The sequence below is a fragment of the Schistocerca serialis genome, chromosome 2 (genome assembly GCF_023864345.2).
Source record: "Schistocerca serialis cubense isolate TAMUIC-IGC-003099 chromosome 2, iqSchSeri2.2, whole genome shotgun sequence".
NCBI lineage: Eukaryota > Metazoa > Arthropoda > Insecta > Orthoptera > Acrididae > Schistocerca > Schistocerca serialis.
In genome coordinates this window covers 186903480-186924460 of record NC_064639.1, presented here as the reverse complement: position 1 = coordinate 186924460, position 20981 = coordinate 186903480, and the positions used below count along the sequence as shown (strand labels likewise).

At 40.5% G+C, this 20981-nt stretch overlaps 1 protein-coding gene across 2 annotated transcripts in view; it reads left to right on the top strand.

The window, feature by feature from the left end:
- The window catches only part of LOC126456892 (calpain-5-like), a 282083-nt gene that overhangs the window by 151990 nt on the left and 109112 nt on the right, over positions 1-20981 (top strand). For both annotated transcript variants that reach the window (XM_050092729.1, XM_050092730.1), the window contains exons 6-7: positions 16923-17044; positions 20627-20704. In XM_050092729.1, the coding sequence (XP_049948686.1) occupies positions 16923-17044; positions 20627-20704 (200 nt within the window). The remainder of the gene's footprint in view (positions 1-16922; positions 17045-20626; positions 20705-20981) is intronic.

Genomic DNA, 20981 nt, shown 5'->3' with positions numbered 1-20981 from the left:
GGGACAGTGTTATTAAAGAAGCAGTGGAAATTCACAGCATGTTTGACGGCCTCTCTGTGTGCGTTCATTATCCAGCAGGTGGCATAGTTGTCGCTCTCACTACCGATCTGCAAATCTGTGCTATTTGTCACAGAAATTTGGCACGTTCATGCTTGCACAGTTTCTTCTTTGATTGTCATAAATAGAAGGCTTCAGTCACAGCCTGAGTAGTGTGTTCACTGCACTGAAGATGTCAGTCAGTTGCGCGTACAAAATATTGTGGAATTTTCATGACAGTATCCAAGATCTCACCCGAGAACCTTATTTACAGCTTGTTCATCAGGAAAGCCTCAAGCAACACAGAAATAAATGTGTTTGTACTGCTTGATTATTCACAATATAATTAACATCTTCCTGTGCATCCTCCACAATATATACAACAGAATTACCATCTGCAGTTCCACCTTGCACAATAAAAAAAAGCTCAGTGACACATGTACTTGTGTGTGCAATGTCCCAGGCTCCATGGAATCTAAACAATACCCATTATCTCCCAGTGTGTTAGATAGTATGGTTCAAATGGCTCTGAGCACCATGGGACTTAACTTCTGAGGTCATCAGTCCCCTAGAACTTAGAACTACTTAAACCTAACTAACCTAAGGACATCACACACACCCATGCCCGAGGCAGGATTCAAACCTGCGACCATAGCGGTCGCGCAGTTCCAAACTGTAGCGCCTAGAACCGCTCGGCCCCCCTGGCTGGCTGTTAGATAGTTTTGCACCTAAATCAGTACCACCCATGTTGCTACCCACATACTCATTTATTTCAGTACAGCACACACTTACTTCATCTGACACTAAAAATGAATTTTTACAAATTTTTGGAGCTGATAATTCCATTTACTCCTCTTAGCTTCTACAATGTTAGTATTTTGCACATCAATTAAATTTATGCAATTAACGTCTTTCTCCCTATTTTCTGCTTCCATTCAAGAATGTTCTCATTTAATTTCTTGAGCCTCCTGTAAAGCCTAATATTCTTTACTGCCGGAGAAACACTTTAACAATTATACAAACAATAACAAGCAACAAGAGAACAGTGCAGAATGATGAGGAGACCACTTAAATATCCCACTAACATAATACTCCTTATTATGATTCAGTCTTCGCTCCTGAATGGCTACTCATGGCTGAAACTTTACATGTGAACGATACTTCTCAGAATGTATCTTATCAACCGATCCCTTCTTCTAGTCAGGTTAGGCCACAAATTTCTTTTCTGCTCAATACTGTGTAGTACCTCCTCATTAGTTACAAGATCTACCCATGTATTCTTCAGCATTCTTCTGCAGCTCCACATTTCAGAAGCTTCTATTCTGTTATTGTCTAAATAGTTTATCATCCATGTTTCATTTCCATATATGACTACACTCCAGACAAATATCTTCAGGAAAGACTTCCTAACATTTAAATTAATATTCAATGTTAATAAATTTCTCTTCTTCAGAAACACTTTTCTTGCCACTGTCAGTCTACATTTTGTTTCCTCTGTACTTCACGCATCATCAGTTATTTTGCTGCCCAAATAACAAAACTCATCTACTACTTTAAGTAGATTTCAACCCTGTCTCATTCCCTTCCGAACCACTGCTTCCCTTTCATGCCCCTCATCATGACCATCTGGTTTCTGTACAAATTGTAAATAGTGCTTTAATCCCTGTATTTTACCCCTGCTATCTTCAGAATTTCAAAAAGAGTGTTCCAGTCAACATTCTCAAAAACTTTATCTAAGTCTACAAATGTTATAAATGTAGGTTATTCTTTTATTAACCTATCTTAGAAGATAAGTCATAGGATTAGTGTTGCCTCATGTGCTCCTACATGTCTCCAGAATCCAAACTGACCTTCCCGAAGTTGGATTCTACCATCCCATCTCATCCTCATCTACATCGTCTTCCCTTTCTATAATATTGCCTTCAAGTTCGTCTCCCTTGTGTAGATGCTCTATATACTTCCTCCACCTTTAACTGTCTCTTCTCTGCTTAGGACTGGTTCCATCTGAGCTCTTGATAATCATATAGCTGCTTCTCTTTTCTCCAAAGGCCTCTTTAATTTTCCTGTAGGCAGTATCTATCTTTCCCCTAATGAAATGTTGTTCCAAATCCTTACGTTTTTCCTTTAGCAATTTTGCTCTTCCTGGCAATCTCTCTTTTTAGACATTTGTATTCCCTTTCACCTGCTTCATTTGCTGCCTTTTTATATTTTCTCCTTTCATCAATTAGGTTCAATATCTCCTGTGTTACCCATGAATTTGTACCAGCCCTTGTCTTTCAGCCTGTTTGATCCTCTGCTGCCTTCACTATTTCATCTCTTGAAGCTACCCATTCATCTTCTATTGTATTCCTTTCCCCTGTTCGAAACGACCATTACTTAATGCTCCCTCTGAAACTCTCAACAACCTCTGGTTCTTTCAACTTCTCCAGGCCCTATGTCCATAATTTCATACCTTTTTGTAATTTCATCAGTTATAATCTACAGTTCATAACCAGTAAATTGTGGCCAGAATATACATCAATATCATATAGGGGGCCCTAGCCATAGGATTAAATAAAATAAATATTTAAAGCCACTACCGGTTCTACATCTGCACAATACATGAGCTCTGGTTGCAGTTTATTGCTTGTTATGATACATCATAGTTCACTACATGGCCACAGTAGTGCTACGAGTACTCCCCTGTTTGACATGTCAGCGGAATATAACATTGCGATTGGGGTTTCCAGTGAGAAGTTATGAAATACTGGCATGTCCTACCCACACAGCATGGAGCTAAGGTTCCTCGTGCCATTGGATATTCAAGGGCCATTGAATAGCATGTCACAAATTACGATTATGTACCCATTTCTATTGCTCCAGTTACAGTGCCATCCCTGGCAAAGTGAAGAAATTGCCTCAGACAAAATGTATGTAGATTTTGCCACAGAATTGTAATCTGCAATACAAAATATGGGATCCCATTGAAGATTTAAAAGTTGCCTCCCACCACCCACATATGGGTTAGGTGGGGGGTTGAGTGTGGTATCATTGGATGTTCCCCTCTAAGATAGATAGATAGATAGGAATTATAACTTTATTATGAGAAGGAAAGTTGGTGCTCACCATATAGTGGAGATGCTAAGTCGCAGATAGGCACAACAAAAAGACTTTGACACTTAAAGTTTTCAGCCAGTGGCCTTCGTAAACAATAGACACACACACACACACACACACACACACACACACACACAAGCAGCAAAACGCAACTCACACACACGACTGTGGTCTCAGGAAACAGGAAACTGAAACCACACTGCGAGCAGCAGTACCAGTGCATGATGGGAGTGGTGACTGGGTGGGGGTAAGGAGGAGTCTGGGCAGGGAGGGGGAGAGAGATTACGGTGGGAATGGCGGACAGTGAAGTGCTGCAGGTTAGGCGGAGGGCGGTGGATAGGTGGAGAGGGTGGTTGGGTGGAAGTAGCGCAAAAAGAGAGAAATAAATTAAAAAAAAATAAAAATAAAAAGACTGGGTGTGGTGGTGGAATGATGACTGTGTAGTGCTGGAATGGGAGCAGCGAAGGGGCTGGATGGGTGATACAGCAACTAATGAAGACTGAGGCCAGGAGGGTTACGGGAACGTAGGATGTATTGCAGGGAAAGTTTCCACCTGCACAGTTCAGAAAAGCTAGTGTTGGTGGAAAGGATCCAAATGTCACAGGCCATGAAGCAGTCATTGAAATGAAGGATATCATGTTTGGCAGCATGTTCAGCAACAGGGTGATCCTCTTGTTACTTGGCCACAGTTTGTTGTTGGCCATTCATATGGACAGACATCTTGTTGGTTGTCATGCCCACGTAGAATGCAGCACAGTGGTTGCAGCTTAGCTCGTAGATCACATGACTGGTTTCACAGGTAGCCCTGCCTTTGACGGTATGGTCATGTTTGTGGTCAGACTGGAGTAGGTGGTGGTGGGAGGATGTATGGGACAAGTCTTGCATCTAGGTCTATTACAGGGGTATGAGCCATGAGGTAATGGGCTGGGAGCAGGGGTTGTGTAGGGATGGATGAGTACATTGTGTCGGTTTGGTGGACAGCAGAATACCTCTGTACGAGGCGTGGGCAGGATAGTGGGCAGGTCATTTCTCATTTCAGGGCATGATGAGAGGTTGTCAAAATCCTGGTGGAGAATGTAATCCAGATGCCGCAGTCCTGTGTGGTACTGAGTTACAAGGAGAATGCTTCTCTGTGGCCAGACAGTGGGACTTTGGGATGTGGTGGGAGACTGGAAAGATAAGGCATGGGAGATTTGTTTTTGTACAAGGTTGGGAGGACAATTATGGTCAGTGAAGGCTTCAATAATGTCCTCGGTATATTTTGAGAGGGACCGCTTGTCACTGCAGATGCGATGACCACGGGTGGCTAGGCTGTTCGAAAGGGATGTCTTGGTACGGAATGGGTGGCAGCTGCTGAAGTGTAGGTATTGCCGGTGGTTAATAGGTTTGATATGGATGGAGATATTGATGTAGCCATCTTCAATGAGGTGGTCAACATCTAGGAAGATGGCTTGTTGGGTTGAGTAGGATCAGGGGAAGGAAATGGGCGAGAAGTTGCTAAGATTCTGGAGGAATGTGGATAGGGTGTCCTCACATTCGATCTAGATAGCAAAGATGTTATCAATGAATCTGAAGCAGGTGAGGAGTTTAGGATTCTGGGTTTTTAGGAATGATTCCTCTAGATGGCCCATGAATAGGTTGGCATAGGATAGAGCCATGTGGGTGGCCGGGATTTGTTTGTGGGTAATGCCTTCAAAGGAGAAGTAATTGTGGGTGAGGATATAGTTGGTCATGGCAACTAGGAAGGAGGTTTTGGTCTGGAATCCGTTGGGCATTGGGAAAGATGACATTCAATAGCGGTAAAGCCATGGGCATTAGGCATGTTTGTGTAAAAGGAGATGACATTGATAGTGATGAGTAGGGCACCATGTGGAAAGGGGCAGGAACTGTGGGGACTCAGTGGAGGAGATGGTTGGTATCTTTCATATGGGAGGGTAGGTTCCAGGTAACAGGCTGAAGTATTGGTCTACGAGAGCAGAGATTCTCTTAGTGGGGGCATAGTAACCGGCCACAATGGGGTGTCCTGGGAGGTTAGGTTTATGAACTTTAGGAAGGATGTAGAAGGTAGGAGTTCGGGGAGGGGTAGGGGTGAGTAGAGAGATGGACTCTGGCGAGAGGTTCTGGGATGGGCCTAAAGAGTTGAGTAGTGACTGGAGATCCTGCTGGATTACTGGAATGGGGTCACTGTGGCAAGATTTGTAGGTGGAAGTATCTGACAGCTGGTGGAGTCTTTCCACCAGGTAATCCTTGAGGTTCAGAAAAACAGTGGTGGAGCCTTTGCCCTCAGGTAGGATTATAATGTCGGGAACAGTTTTTAGTTGATGGACTGTGGTTCTTTCTGTGGATGTAAGGTTGGTGTGCATGTCGAGGGATTTATGGAATGATAATGAGGCAGTGTTTGAGGTTAAGAAATTCTGGAAAGTTAACAAGGGGTGGTTTGGTGTTTGTGGGCGTGGATGACGGTTGGATGGAGGAGTGAACCTGAGTTAAGCAAGGTTCAATATTGGTCTTAGGTTGAGTCTGATTGGTAGGGTTGGTTTCCACTGTAGGGACCAGGAGAAGGAGAGAAGGTCTTTAACAAGTCCTGAATGATTGAATTTGGGAGTGGAGCAGAAAGGTGAGGCCTTTGGAAAGGACTGATATTTCTGTGGGGCTAAGGCTGATTTGGAGGTTATTGTTAAGGTGGTGGACAGTGGTACTCCAAGGCAGGAGTAGGAAATGAGCAGGATGGAGAGCTTTTTGAGGTGGTGGTGTGCATGTTGCTCGAGTTCCTGCAGGGCAAGAGTTTCAATGTGTGTTATGGGTTCCAGGAGTTTGGGATTGCATAGCAGGTGAATCTTGCGGATGGAGAGAAGGTACTGTATGGAGGTTTGGTCTCGTTTGATATGGTTTTGCAGGACTATGTTGGTGAGGACTAAAGATTGGTGGAATTTGAAATGTGGAGGTCATTGTGGAAGGAGGGGTGGCAACCAGAGATGGGTAATTTGATGGTAAGGCCATTAGACGGGATTCCATGAGCCAAGCAATAATGCAGGAAGAGTATGTGGGGCTGGGATCTGGCTAGGGATAAGAAAACTTTTCTGTATTGACGCAGATGGAAGGAGCAAGGATCCATGGTGGTGGAAAAATGCGGAAAATTACATAAATAATATACAACGTCTGAAAAATTTTGCAAAAATACACCCAAATATGCGTGAAAATTCACAGAAAAGATGAAATGGGTGCAAAAAGGAGAAACAAGACAAAATCTGGGGGAGCCGACGATAGCGATATCCCAAAACTCACTAAAATTGGCGAGAAAGTACAAGGATTAATGTAAAGAATAACTAATATATATGTATTTTACTGTGGGTAGCAGGTCTGAGGGTTTATGAGTGTGGAGAAGGGGGATGGCAGATGTGACTGGATGGTGAAATTAGTGGGTGCGAACTGGGATAGTACGGAGAAAGTGTGGGGGTTGGGGGAGGGGTTCATTAGATGAAATACAATATCATGTGGCACTGGAAAGGTGCAGGAGTAAACTCGCAAAAATACAGGAAACGACGCAGGGTGAGTGATCATTTTGAAAGAATAGGATTAATTATATTGGCGGGAGTAGCATAGGACATAAGATGCTGCACCAACAATCAGCGTGGTCTCGTAGCTGTCTGTTGTGCGCGGCCAAGACAGTTGATACAGTGTGACTTGTAAGTAGAGCATGCAGTGTGGTTTGTAAGGCAACAAGAAAAATACAGGAAAGAGGAGAAAGAGGACGGACTGGAGTATAGTGATGCAAAAGAAAATAGCGACAAACGAGAACAGCACTGGGTTAGGATCGAAGAAAAGCCATAATGCAAAAATCAAACAATGGAAAACCCAGGATGGAATGTAACAGTATTATGAAAAGGAAAGTTGCTACTCACCATATAGCGGAGATGCTGAGTCACAGATAGGCACAACAAAAAGACTTTCACAATTAAAGCTTTCAGCCAATGGCTTTCATCAACAATTGACACAAATACACGCATGCACGCACGCACGCGCACACACACACACACACACACACACACACACACACACACACACGACTGCAGTCTCAGGCAACTGAAACCACACTGTGAGCAGCAGCACCAGTGCATAATGGGAGTGGCAACTGGGTGGGGATAAGTAGGAGGCTGGGGTGGGGAGGGGGAGGGATAGTATGGTGGGGATGGTGGACAGTGAAGTGCTGCAGGTTAGGTGGCGGTCAGGGGAGAGGTGGGGAGTGGCGGGATGGGAGGAAGTAGCGGAAACGGAGAGAAATAAATTAAATAATTAATTAATTAAAAGACTGGGTGTGGTGGTGGAATGATGACTGTGTAGTGCTGGAATGGGAGCAGGGAAAGGGCTGGATGGGTGAGGACAGTGACAAACGAAGGTTGAGACCAGGAGGGTTACGGGAACGTAGGATGTATTGCAGGGAAAGTTCCCACCTGCACAATTCAGAAAAGCTGGTGTTGGTGGAAAGGATCCATATGGCACAGGCTGTGAAGCAGTCACTGAAATGAAGTATATCATATTTGTCAGTATGTTCAGCAACGTTTCCAACATCATAACTGACACTGAACCCTGCCTTGAACAGTCTAGACCACAATCCCAACTTGATCCACCACCACTACCTCAAAATCACCCCTTACAACCCTTCCAGGCATTGCCTCATAACCCTTCCTCAGGTCCCTACAACATGACACTTACCTGTCCTCTGCAGAACTCCAGGCTTTATGTTCCCTAAAAGCTGATGACTCCATCATTATCCTCCCAACAGACAAAGGATCTACCACTGTAGTACTTGTCCAAAAGGAGTGAAGGTCTACCCCAGCTATCTGACACCTCTACGTGCTGGGTCTGCCATCAAGATCGTATCCCTGTGATTCAAACTGACCTGCAGTCCCTCCTTAAAACCTCAGGCACCTCACAAGGACTAACCCCTCAATCCATAGAACTTCTCACCCCACCCAAACCACACACCCCTACCTCTTATCTTCTTCCTAAGATTCACAAACACAGTCATCATGGCCATCCTATAGTTGCTGGCTTCAAAGCACTCACTAAACGTATAGCTGCCTTAGTTGATCAACACCTGCAACCTATAGTACAAACACTCTTCTCCCACATCAAATCAGAAACTTGCTTATATACATTTGTGAATAGGCTTAATTCTTGTAACGTCTTTTTTGATTTTCGGTAATTGTAATTGATTTATTCTAGCTAAAGTATTATTTTTGCCATGAGTGAGAAGTGCCTGACTTGCCGTAGAATTGTTAGTTACGGGGTTTAGTGTGATGGATGCAGTAGTTTTTTTCACTGGGGGGACTGCAGTGGCGTGGGTGTCGGGAAACTGGATCAGGCTCCTCAGTGGTTATGTAGGATTTGCAGCAGAGATAGGAAGATAGTGGAACAGGAGGGGAAAATTGCTGCCCTTCAGGCTGAGCTAGATCAGGCTAGGGAAGATCTGGACAGGTTAAGGAGGGAGAAGGGCAAAGAGAGGTGGGAAGTGGCAACAGGTAACAGAAGGAACAGGCCTAGAACTAAGTCTGACAGTTTTGTGGTGAATGTCAAAAATAAGTTTGACCTGTTGCTTCAGTTAGAAACTGATAAGCCTCAAGCAGAGGTAGGTGTAGACAGGGCACAACAAACTTTCGATAGGAAATTGAAAAAGAATGTAGGAAAGTCATTGAAAAGGAAGAAAGTTTTGTTGTTAGGCAGTTCTCATGCCAGAGGTGTTGGCCAACTGCAGGAGGAATTAGGACTAGAATACCAGGTCACAAATTTTTTCAAACCAAGTGCTAGTCTGGATCAGGTGACAGAGGATTTAGGTTCACTCTGTAAAGGATTTACCAGGGAAGACACTGTGGTTATTGTGGGAGGGCCAGGGAACAGCATCGACAGAGATCCTGGGTACAGTATAGAGTGTGACCTGGTAAAGATTGCGTCGGCATCGAGACACACCAATGTCGAATTTGTCTCTATCCTGAGACGCCATGACCGGCCTCATTTGAACTCTTCTGTTGGGAGAGTTAATTTGGAGTTGGAACGACTGCTTGGGTCGGGTGTGGGGGCTCATATTGGTGTGGTTCCTGTTGATTCTCTCAGTAGGTGGGACTATACCAGGCACGGCCTACATCTCAACAGGAAAGGGAAGGGGAAGCTGGCTGGTAATAGCAGGAAATTTAAAGGGGGGAGGCACTGCCATGAATGATAAAATACCAGTGGTTACAGGTGTTGGAGCAGCACCTTTTTTAGGATAGGTAAGACAGACAGATGTCAAGTTCTACGAGAGGTCAGGATTGAAACAAATCTTCAGTTTAGGAAAGAAATTAAACAGCACAATTCTAGCACATTGGATCACCAATCACAGCTGTCAATTATAAATTTTCACCAATCACCAGAAATTTTATCTCCACCAAGTTGTATCTCAGTCCTAGGTAATTGCATTGACGAATTAAAGTCACCCAACCCAGTTGACATAATCTGCCTCTCTGAACACCATATGAACAATGGTATAGGAACTAGGCCTAAGCACAATGAGAAACTCAGACAGGAGAGTACTGCAAATGTTAGAATAAGGAAAGGTTCTCATAAAAGTATAATTAAAAATAATGTAAGTATATTTCATCAAAATATTGGGAGTTTAAAGAATAAAATAGATGAGCTTCTGGTTTGTTTAGAAGATTTAGAAGCTGAGGATGAAATAGATATGCTATGCCTGTCTGAGCATCACGTTGTTACTGATATGGATAAGATAAATGTAAGTGGATATAAACTCTCTGCACATGCAATGAGAGAAAATATGGAGAAAGGAGGAGTTGCCATATATGTCAAAAGCTATTGTGCAAAAAGTATAGAAACAAAAAAGTTTTGTGTAGAGAAACATATAGAAGCATGTGCCTGTGAGCTTAAATTAAATAAAGGCACATTTATAATTGTAACTATAGGTCCCCATCAGGAAATTTTCATCTATTTCTGAAAAATTTGGACTCCTTGTTGTGCTATCCGTCAGACAGGGGGAAGCAAATTATTATTTGTGGGGACTTCAATGTAGATTCTCTGAAAGAGGGTAATAGGAAAAATGACCTTGAAGTATTACTCGGTTCTTTCAATTTGACACCCGTTATTGATTTTCCTACTCGAGTGGTAAAGGATAGCAGCTCACTGATAGGTAACTTCTTTATAGACCAAGATAAGTTTAATCAGTTAAATGCTCAGCCTGTTGAGAATGGTCTTTCTGATCATGGTGCACAGCTAGTTACAATATATGACATAGCTCCATTCACCAATACTAAACAGTCCTCCAAAGTAGTACGTTCAGTCAACGATTTAACAATTGCAAATTTCAGGGAAAGCCTACAGCAGTTAGACTGGGATGAGGTGTACCGTGAACCTGATGCCAATGTAAAATATAATTTATTTCATGACATTTTTGTAAATGCATTTGAAAACTGCTTCCCCAAGAAAATAGTTAAATATACTCGTAAGAAACCTTGTAACAAACCATGGCTTACTAAGGGTATAAAAATATCTTGTAACCAGAAAAGGGAAATGTATCTGACAGCAAGAAAGAGTAGTGACCCAGAAACTATCAAACATCATAAAAACTACTGTGTTATATTAAGAAAAGTTATTAAAAAATCCAGAAGTATGTGTATCATGTCTGAAATCAGCAACTCTGATAATAAAATTAAATCAATTTGGAATATTATTAAAAGAGAAACAGGTCAACCAAGAGCACAGGAAGACAGTATTACCATCAAATTGAATGAAAACTTTATGAACAAAAAGTCAGAAGTTGAAAATATTTTTAATAATCATTTTCTAAATGTTGTGGATATAGTAGGATCCAGGTGTTCATTAGAAGATGCTAGGCTGTTAATGGAAGAGGCCATACCTATGCAATTTGATACAATTGAAGTCTCACCCACTTCTCCCTCTGAAATTAGGAAAATAATAAACTTGCTTAAAAGCAAAAACTCACATGGAATTGATGGCATTTCGAGCAAAATACTAAAAGCTTGTTCTCAACCGATAAGTAAAATTCTCAGCCACCTGTGTGATAGCTCTCTGGAACAGAGCATTTTCCCTGATAGACTGAAATATGCTATTGATATACCTTTGCATAAAAAGGGGGATAGATCTGATGTCAACAATTACCGTCCAATCTCCCTTCTAACAGCTTTATCCAAAATTTTTGAGAAAGTAATGTATTCAAGAGTAGCTTCTCATATCTGTAAAAATGAAGTACTAACAAAATGTCAGCTTGGTTTCCAGAAAGGTTTTTCAACAGAAAATGCCGTATATGCTTTCACCAATCCAATTTTCAATGATCTGAATAACCGAACACCACCCATTGGGATTTTTTGTGATCTCTCAAAGGCTTTTGATTGTGTAAATCATGAAATTCTGCTAGACAAGCTCAAGTATTGTGGCATGAGTGGGACAGTGCACAAATGGTTTAATTTGTACCTAACTGGAAGAGTGCAGAAAGTTGAAATAAGTAGTTCTCATAATATGCAAAGATCAGCACATTCCTCAAACTGGGGAACTATCAAGAATGGGGTTCCACAAGCGTCAGTCTTGGGTCCTTTGTTGTTCTTAATATATATTAATGACTTGCCATTCTATATTCATGAAGGGGCAAAGTTAGTTCTCTTTGCTGATGATACAAGTATAGTAATCACACCTGACAAACAAGAATTAACTCATGAAATTGTCAATACTGTCTTTCAGAAAATTACTAAGTGGTTCCTTGTAAACGGACTCTCACTGAATTTTGATAAGACACAGTACATACAGTTCCGTACAGTGAATGGTATGACACCATTAATAAATATAGACCTTAATCAGAAGCTTGTAGCTAAGGTAGAATATTCCAAATTTTTAGGTGTGTCCATTGATGAGAGATTAAATTGGAAGAAACACATTGATGATCTGCTGAAACGTTTGAGTTCAGCTACTTATGCAATAAGGGTCATTGCAAATTTTGGTGATAAACATCTTAGTAAATTAGCTTACTATGCCTATTTTCACTCATTGCTTTCATATGGCATCATATTTTGGGGTAATTCATCACTGAGGAATAAAGTATTTATTGCACAAAAGCGTGTAATCAGAATAATAGCTGGAGTCCACCCAAGATCATCCCGCAGACATTTATTTAAGGATCTAGCGATATTCACAGTAGCTTCTCAGTATATATACTCTCTTATGAAATTTGTTATTAACAACCAAACCCAATTCAAAAGTAATAGCAGTGTGCATAACAACAATACTAGGAGAAAGGATGATCTTCACTATTCAAGATTAAATCTAACTTTGGCACAGAAAGGGGTGAATTATACTGCCACTAAAGTCTTTGGTCACTTACCAAATAGTATCAAAAGTCTGACAGATAACCAACAAGTATTTAAGAAGAAATTAAAAGAATTTCTGAATGACAACTCCTTCTACTCCATACAGGAATTTTTAGATATAAATTAAGGGGAAAAAAAAATTATAAAAAATTTAAAAAAATAAAAAAAAACAAAAAATAAATAAAAAAGTTGTTATATTAACTTAAGTATGTTGTTAAATTAACTTAATTATGTCATGTATTGGAAAATTTGACTCGTTCCACATCATTACAAAATATTGTATTCATGATCCATGGAACTAGTATTAATCTAATCTAATCAACTATTTCCTACATCATCTGAAATCCGTGCACCTCTCACTCTCACCACACTCCTTGCTTGTCACCATTGATGCCACCTCCGTCTATACAGACATCCCCCACACACATGGTCTGTCTGCTGTTGTACATTTCCTCAGTAAGTGCCCACCTAATTCCAAACCTATGATGTCCTTCCTACTCACCTTAATCAACCACATAATTACCAACAACTATTTCACCTTTGAGGGGCAGACATACATACAGGTCAGGGGTACATCCATGGAAACCAGGATGGCTACTTCCTGTGCCAACCTTTTCATGGGTCACTTGTAAGGGGTCTTCCTGGTATCCATAAGTCTTGAGCTTCTGGTTTGGTTTAGATACTAGATACATTGATGACATATTTCCCATATGGTCTCATGGTGATGCTGACCTGCTAAAATTCCTGGAATCTCTGAATACCTTCTCCCAATTAAATTTCATATGGTCCTATTCCGAATCCCATGCCACTTTCCTTGGCGTTGATCTCGTCCTCACCAAAGGCCAGCTACACACTTCCATCCACATTAAAGTTACCAACAAACAACAGTACTTACATTTTGACAACTGCCATCCTTTACATGTCAGATGTTCCCTCCCATACAGTCTTGGCATCCAAGGCAAACGTAACTGTTTGGATGGAGCCTCTTTGCAGCAATACACCATCATTCTCACTTCAGCCTTCAGTGCATGTAATTACCCCACCAGCCTAGTTAACAAGCAGATTTCCTGGGCCATCAAATCCAATCGTGGGACTGCTGATCCATCCACAAAAAAAACGTCGGAGCACACAATTGGTGACTCAGTAATTCCTGGTGTGAGACGTGTTAATGAGCTACTTCAACAGGGCCATGACATCCTAAAATCATGGGCTGAAATGAGATCCATTCTGTCTGAAATATTTCCCACCACACCTAGAATAGCTTTCCGTCGCCCTCCCAATCTCCGCAATATTCTCATCAGACTGTATGCTTCCTTCTGCACCCATCTCCCTACCCTATGCCTTCTACCCCTGTGATCATCCCCACTGCAAGACTTGCCCTATGCACCCTCCTACCACCACCTGTAATAGCTCTGTAACTGGCAAAATGTATACTATCAAATGGAGAGCCACCTGTGAAACAACACGTCATATATCAGCTTTTATGTAAACACTGTTCAGCCATCTACATCAGAGTAACTACCACCAAATTATCAATTAAGATGAGTGGGCATAGGCAGAGGGTATATACTGGCAACTCGCAATATCCTGTAGCAGAGCATGCTCTACAACATGACATTTGTGACCTCGGTGCCTGTTTCACCACACGTGCCATCTGGATTCTCCCCCCAGACACCAGTTTCACAGAACTCCACAGGTGGGAACTAGCACTTCAACATGTCCTTGGTTCTCACCACCCACCTGGCCTTAATTACATTAATTTCTTCGGTCTCACCTTTTCTTCTCTGTAATTACTCTTTGCTTCACTCTGTTCTACATCTTTCATTGTCTTTCCCCTCTATTTTTCATTGCCCCCTCCAACCTCTGTTACATGCAATGCACTTAGCTTCTCACTCTTATTAACTCATGCACATGTTTTAGTAGTAATCTCTGTCTTGCATGCTACCCTGTCTTCCACCTTTAACCTCTCAGGTTTTTCAATCTTGTCCGATGCAGTCCCCAACAACCAGTCTCTCTTTCTCATCCCACATAGTAAGTCTCCCCTGACCCGCGGTTCTGGGTGACTTTCCCAAAACCTACACCTTTTCATAGACCTCTCCAGTCCTTTTCCTTCACCCTTCTTCCTTCCCCATCAACCCTCCTGCCTGAAGAAGGCTCCACTGGCTCCAAAAACTTGATGAGTAGATTTTTTATCTATCCAATTACATAATTTTATCAATAATTGATTGTTTTCGTTTTTACTATATATCTTGGTATATAGTCACAGTTTTGTTCGTGCCATAACCTTCCACCCTAATACTGTAAACCCCTTGGTGGAAATGACATCTGCACAGGCCACGATTACCAACGTGAGACAGTTGTTTCCAGTACACAGGAAGCTTATGGAGTGCCTGTAGCACTGACCATTCTATGGCTGCTGCATGCTGATGGACTGCTTATGCAATAGAGAAAATTGTAAGTGTCGTCTTGAACAGCCACCTCCTCAGCATACCTATGTTTCTTTTGTGTGTACTTTAGTCATCCCACACAGGAAGCTTATGGAGTGCCTGTACCAATGTCCATTCTATGGCTGCTGCATGCTGATGGACTGCTTATGCAGTTGGGAAAATTATAAGTGTCATCTTGAACAGCCACCTCCTCAGCATACCTGTGTTTCTTTTGCGTGTACTTTGTACTTTCAGATATATTTTACATTACTGCTCCTATATTTAACATGCATGTATGCTTTTACGTGTTATTAATTTACACCTCTTTTATGTTTGTAAGTTAACCATTGCACTCTATATATATAAAATTTGGCAACGAATCTAATTTTTAACTACACTTTCTTATATTCTGATATGTGATTCCTCTCAGTAAATACAAGGACTGGCCAGAAGTAACCAACCTAACATCTGCACAGTTATCCACACAGTACATTCTTCACTCCCGAAATCATCCTGGCCTCAACCTATAGTAACCTACTGTCCCCACACCCACCACCCAACCATTTGCACCCCCTCTGTCAATCATCTCTTCCCAACTCATGTCCCCTCACCCTCATTGTGCCCTGCTATCTGCCAATGCACCCCTTCCTTGCTCCTCTTCTTTCTGCTCCCTTTTTATCCCTTCCCTCTCTCCCCACAGCTTCCCAACACTGCACCACATAGTCATGTCTGCCACATCTAGTCCCTGCTTGCTTTACCAAGCAGCACTGATTCTTCTTCCCCTATCCGTACCTGGCTATCTCCCCCCTTTTCCACTACACTGTGGGCTGTTGTTCCCATTCAACAAATTGCAGTTTCAATCTGGACTGAACAGCTAGAGATAGCAGTTCTGTGTGTCTGAGGCATGCTTGCTTGTGTGAGTGTGTGTTTTTCTTTTCTGATGAAGCTTTTGACAGAAAACTTAATGTCTTTTTGTTTTGCCTGTCTGCAACTCAACATGTCATCTTTGTGTGCGTAGCAGTCTGTCCTTTCCAAAACTGTTGATATTCCAACATGGACTTTCGATTGTTTGGTTAAGAAGTGATTTTCATACATAAGTTGAAAATTGAAATATGGTCATAAATATACAAATAAGTGACAAATTAATGTTGTATTGATCCTTTGTAAACAGATGTATAATTCAGCAGATCTTTTCTGTTACATTGGACATCTCATATATCAGAGTGGAAATGCTGAGTGATTGCTTAAAATAAGGAAAGGCAACCAGTCAATTATAGCAGACTAATGTGTGAGCTATAGACACATGTACCAGGCAACAGTATTCATACTAGCTATCAGGCTCTTACTCTTTTTCTGTCAAAGTAACACAGATTCACACACACAACCACACAAACACCCAAGTGCATGCTCCCACAGTGAGACTGACAGAATGTTTCACAGAAAACCTATAAAATTAAAAAAAAGAAAAACAAATAATTGCCAAAGAGTTAAGTGGGCACCAGAAATCAAACATAGTTGTAAATAGTGGTGTAACACAAACAATATTTCAGAGGTTGATTGGTGTCCAAGCAGTATGTATGTGTTAAACACATCACAGCACCTGAAGGAGGTAACTGGAGCTTATTGAAATATTGTACAGAATAATGGAATTAACAACTTGTATGAACACCCAAGAGCATGTCATTAAGCACATATATCATTAATCACTTCAGTCACCAACCATGTGTCCTTTGTGTTGCTGTCTTGTAAGGTAATAAACTTACTTTCTTTTGTTTATGTAGAATATGTTCATTTGATGCAAAGGCTGAAATACCTTTGTTATTTTTTCGTCTCATAGATCTGATGATGATTATGATGTCTGTAAAGCTGAAACTGCTTAACTACTCAAATATAATACAATGTGACCAAGACAGCAAATTCTGTAATTTATTTTTTAAAAATTCAACTTAATAGAAGACAGTTTTGTTAAATGTCAGTTTATTTCTTCTGTCACATTTAGGTTCTGAATGAAGAAGAATTTGGTACCAGAACAGATATGGGTCTCTGCAGAGGGACTGCCTATGCTGTGACAGCTGTCAAAAAAGTTTATTTGGGAGAAACAAGCCTGAGGAATATTTTCAAGTAAGAGTTAAGTAAAATACTGTACTGATAAATCATGCTTTTATATAAGCTAATAATGGTAGTTGACTGGAATACTCTCTTTCAAATTCTAAAGGTGGCAGGGGTAAAATACAGGGAGCAAAAGGCTATTTACAATTTTTACAGAAACCTGATGGAAGTTATAAGAGTCGAGGGGCATTAAAGAGAAGCAGTGGTTGGGAAGGGAGTGAGACAGGGTTCTAGCCTCTCCCCGATGTTATTCAATCTGTATATTGAGCAAGCAGTAAAGGAAACAAAAGAAAAATTCAGAGTAGGTATTAAAATCCATGGAGAAGAAATAAAAACTTTGAGGTTTGCCGATGACATTGTAATTCTATCAGAGACAGCAAAGGGCTTGGAAGAGCAGTTGAACGGAATGGACAGTGCCTTGAAAGAAGGATATAAGATGAACATCAACAAAAGCAAAATGAGGAAAATGGAATGTAGTCGAATTAAGTCAGGTGATGCTGAGGGAATTAGATTAGAAAATGAGACACTTAAAGTAGTAAAGGAGTTTTGCTATTTGGGGAGCAAAATAACTGATGATAGTCGAAGTAGAGAAGATATAAAATGCAGACTGGTAATGGCAAGGAAAGTGTTTCTGAAGAAGAGAAATTTGTTAACATCGAGTATAGATTTAAGTGTCAGGAAGTCGTTTCTGAAAGTATTTGTATGGAGTGTAGCCATGTATGGAAGCGAAACATGGATGATAAATAGTTTGGACAAGAAGAGAATAGAAGCTTTCAAAATGTGGTGCTACAGAAGAATGCTGAAGATTAGATGGGTAGATCACATAACTAATGATGAAGTATTGAATAGAATTGGGGAAAAGGGGAGTTTGTGGCACAACTTGACAAAAAGAAGTGACCGGTTAGTAGTACATGTTCTGAGGCATCAAGGGATCACAAATTTAGCATTGGAGGGCAGCATGGATGGTAAAAATTGTAGAGGGAGACCAAGAGATGAATACACTAAGCAGATCCAGAAGGATGTAGGTTGCAGTAAGTACTGGGAGATGAAGAAGCTTGCACAGGATAGTGTAGCATGGAGAGCTGCATCAAACCAGTCTCAGGACTGAAGACCACAACAACAACAACAACAGCAACGATAATAATGGTAGGAGCAGGTTTAAGACCTGCTTTCAGTGGAACACAACTACAAGTAGCTCTTCCAAACAAAGCAATCCGTGGGTCAGCAACTTGTGATTATTTCTGTCTGTGTCTGTGAATTTGATACTCCATGTGCAGGCATGTTTAACTGATAAAATGTGTGCCTACTGACATTCTTTCCTCTGTGTATGTTTTGACACTGAATTATTGAGCTGACTTCTCATTTATTTATTTTTTTATAATGCTGTACATTTTCTCGTATGTCTCATGTGTCTTTGCTTGGTATACAGTTACATTTTTGATTACTCTTTCTTGTGAAGAAGCAAGTAGCAACTAAACAATTTTTTATAAAATCAATATAAAGAATGGTTTATATACAGTGTTAGCACTGAACCTGAGTATTCTGGATTTAGTTTCTTCTGTTAACCTTTTATGGATTGTTTGGAAACATTTAACTATCAAGATCCTCCAGAAAATAAAGCTATAAACAGAAAGAGAACATTGTTGGCTGGAAACATTTGTGTAAGCTGATATACCAATCACTGAGGTATTTCTCAGTATGCTTACCACTTACAAAAATAGACACATTTCATATGATGGGATCAACTTTTGCCTTCCTCGGCCATAAATCTCTGCCTAGGACTAAAACCTGTGCATGGCAGCTCTTTGCACATTTTCATCAATTGAAAATAGTAATGAGATGGTCATTTCTTCATACGTAAAAAAGGGTGGAAATCACTGGGAACAAATTGTCCTGTAGAACAAATGGTAAAACACCTAATGAGATATTCTTCATATGTAAAAAAGGATGGAAATCACTAGGAACAAATTGTCCTATAGAACAAATGGCAAAACACCTCCCAGTGTAGCATGTACTGAAAACGTATTGTGAATTAAGCTGTACGTGGAGAAACATTTTCAGTGTTCAGTTTAAAATAATATGTTCATTGAACATTTCGCATCTCTTATTCTGAATGATCCATCCTAATTTGCAGAATCAGAGTATCTGTAGGGAATGTTAGCCAAGTTTCTGTAAACAGAATACACTAATAGACCTGCTTCAGAAGATCATCATTAATAAATGACAGCCACCCAGTGCATTCTTCACCACTGAGAATTGGACAGCATCCGGAAAATCGCTTTCACTAGCAATATATCTTTCTTTTGATGATTTCCACCCTATACAATGACACAAACTAAAAATGAGTTTCGATACCCACTGCAATAATCCACTAAAATTCTTTATCAGGGGCCGTACTTGACTGTTGTAAGGAGAAACACACAGCCCACATTTTTAGGTCCTACAGTGGTGATCAGGGAAAGTTTATCATTGTATGTGATTATCATATCCTCAGTCTCCCACACAAATAATGGGAAATCCGGGATGGAAAAATGACTATATTATGAATAGGATAGATTCCTATTCACCACATAGTGGAGATGTTGAATCGCAGACAAAACACTGCTAAATAAGGAAGCTTTCAGCCAAAAGGCCTTCTTCTACTTCAGAAGAAGGCCTTTTGACCAAAAGCTTACTTGTTTAGCGATATTTTTGTTGTGCCTGTCTGGAGCTCAACATCTCCAATATATGGTGATTAACGATCTAATCATTTCATAATATTGTCATAAAACCCCTCAAACATGTACACTTGCCTTCACAATTCATGGATTGCAATTTATGGATAACATCTGTTATTTTATTCAATGGTGGTGCCTCACAGACTGTAAATATTTTTAAAAAGTCATTATCATCTAATACTATGAGCTGCTAATAAATGAACATTTTTTGTTACTATTTTCAATCTTTCTGGTAATCAGGCCACATAAAAAATGTTGTTGCAGGCTAAATAGCAGCATATTACTGCTTTGGTGTCAATAATAAAATTAAAATTAAAATAATACATTATGTAGCACTGTTGTCAAAAGGGTAAAATGCGTTTACACATTTTTATAATGTTTCCCCACTTCCATACTCATTGACATTACATGGCGTGCCCTCTGCATACTGCATGTTGCATGATGTTGATCATAAAGACTTAAATTGGTAGCAAATAAAGGTGTCTTTAATAGCAGCTAATGGTGTTACATAAAAATGCCTGCGTAATGATTCTTTAACTTCTCCTAAAGTATTTGTTGATAGAACAGTCTGATTTCCTTGCGCTTGATGATGGCGGCAGAGTTGCTAGCCAAAATATTGTGCCCGATGGACACTGAGAACTGGCAGAACAATTGTAGACAGTTCTGTCAATGACTTTCTTCATTATATTATAGTAACTTTCTTATTGGTTGTCACAAACATTGTCTTTGCCATTTCTTTAAAATGATAATGATATCACTTTAATTTATTTAACTATTGGTTCTTGGTGAAACATTGTATATTGCACTAACAAAATGAAACACATTTTTAGCCTTGTCTCAAAAACTTTATTGTTATAGTGATATGTTGTACTTGCAGAGGACGTGAGAAGCTCCGAATGGTTCGACTTCGAGATCTGCTTAATGATAAGATCAAGAGTGAGACAGAGTCCAAAGGGTTTGTAAAAGAGTTATTTCATGTGGAATTGTCATTGTATTTGTTAATAAACTTAAAGAAAAATCAAACAATGGAAAATCCAGGATGAAATAATGAGAATATTACGAAAAGGACAGTTGCTACTCGCTATATAGCAGGGGTGCTGAGTCGCAGGTAGGCACATTGAAAAGACTGTCAAACAAACCTTTCGACCAACTGGGCCATGTGTGTGTGTGTGTGTGTGTGTGTGTGTGTGTGCGCGCGCGCGCTGTCGCACGCACGTGCGTGTGTGTGTTCT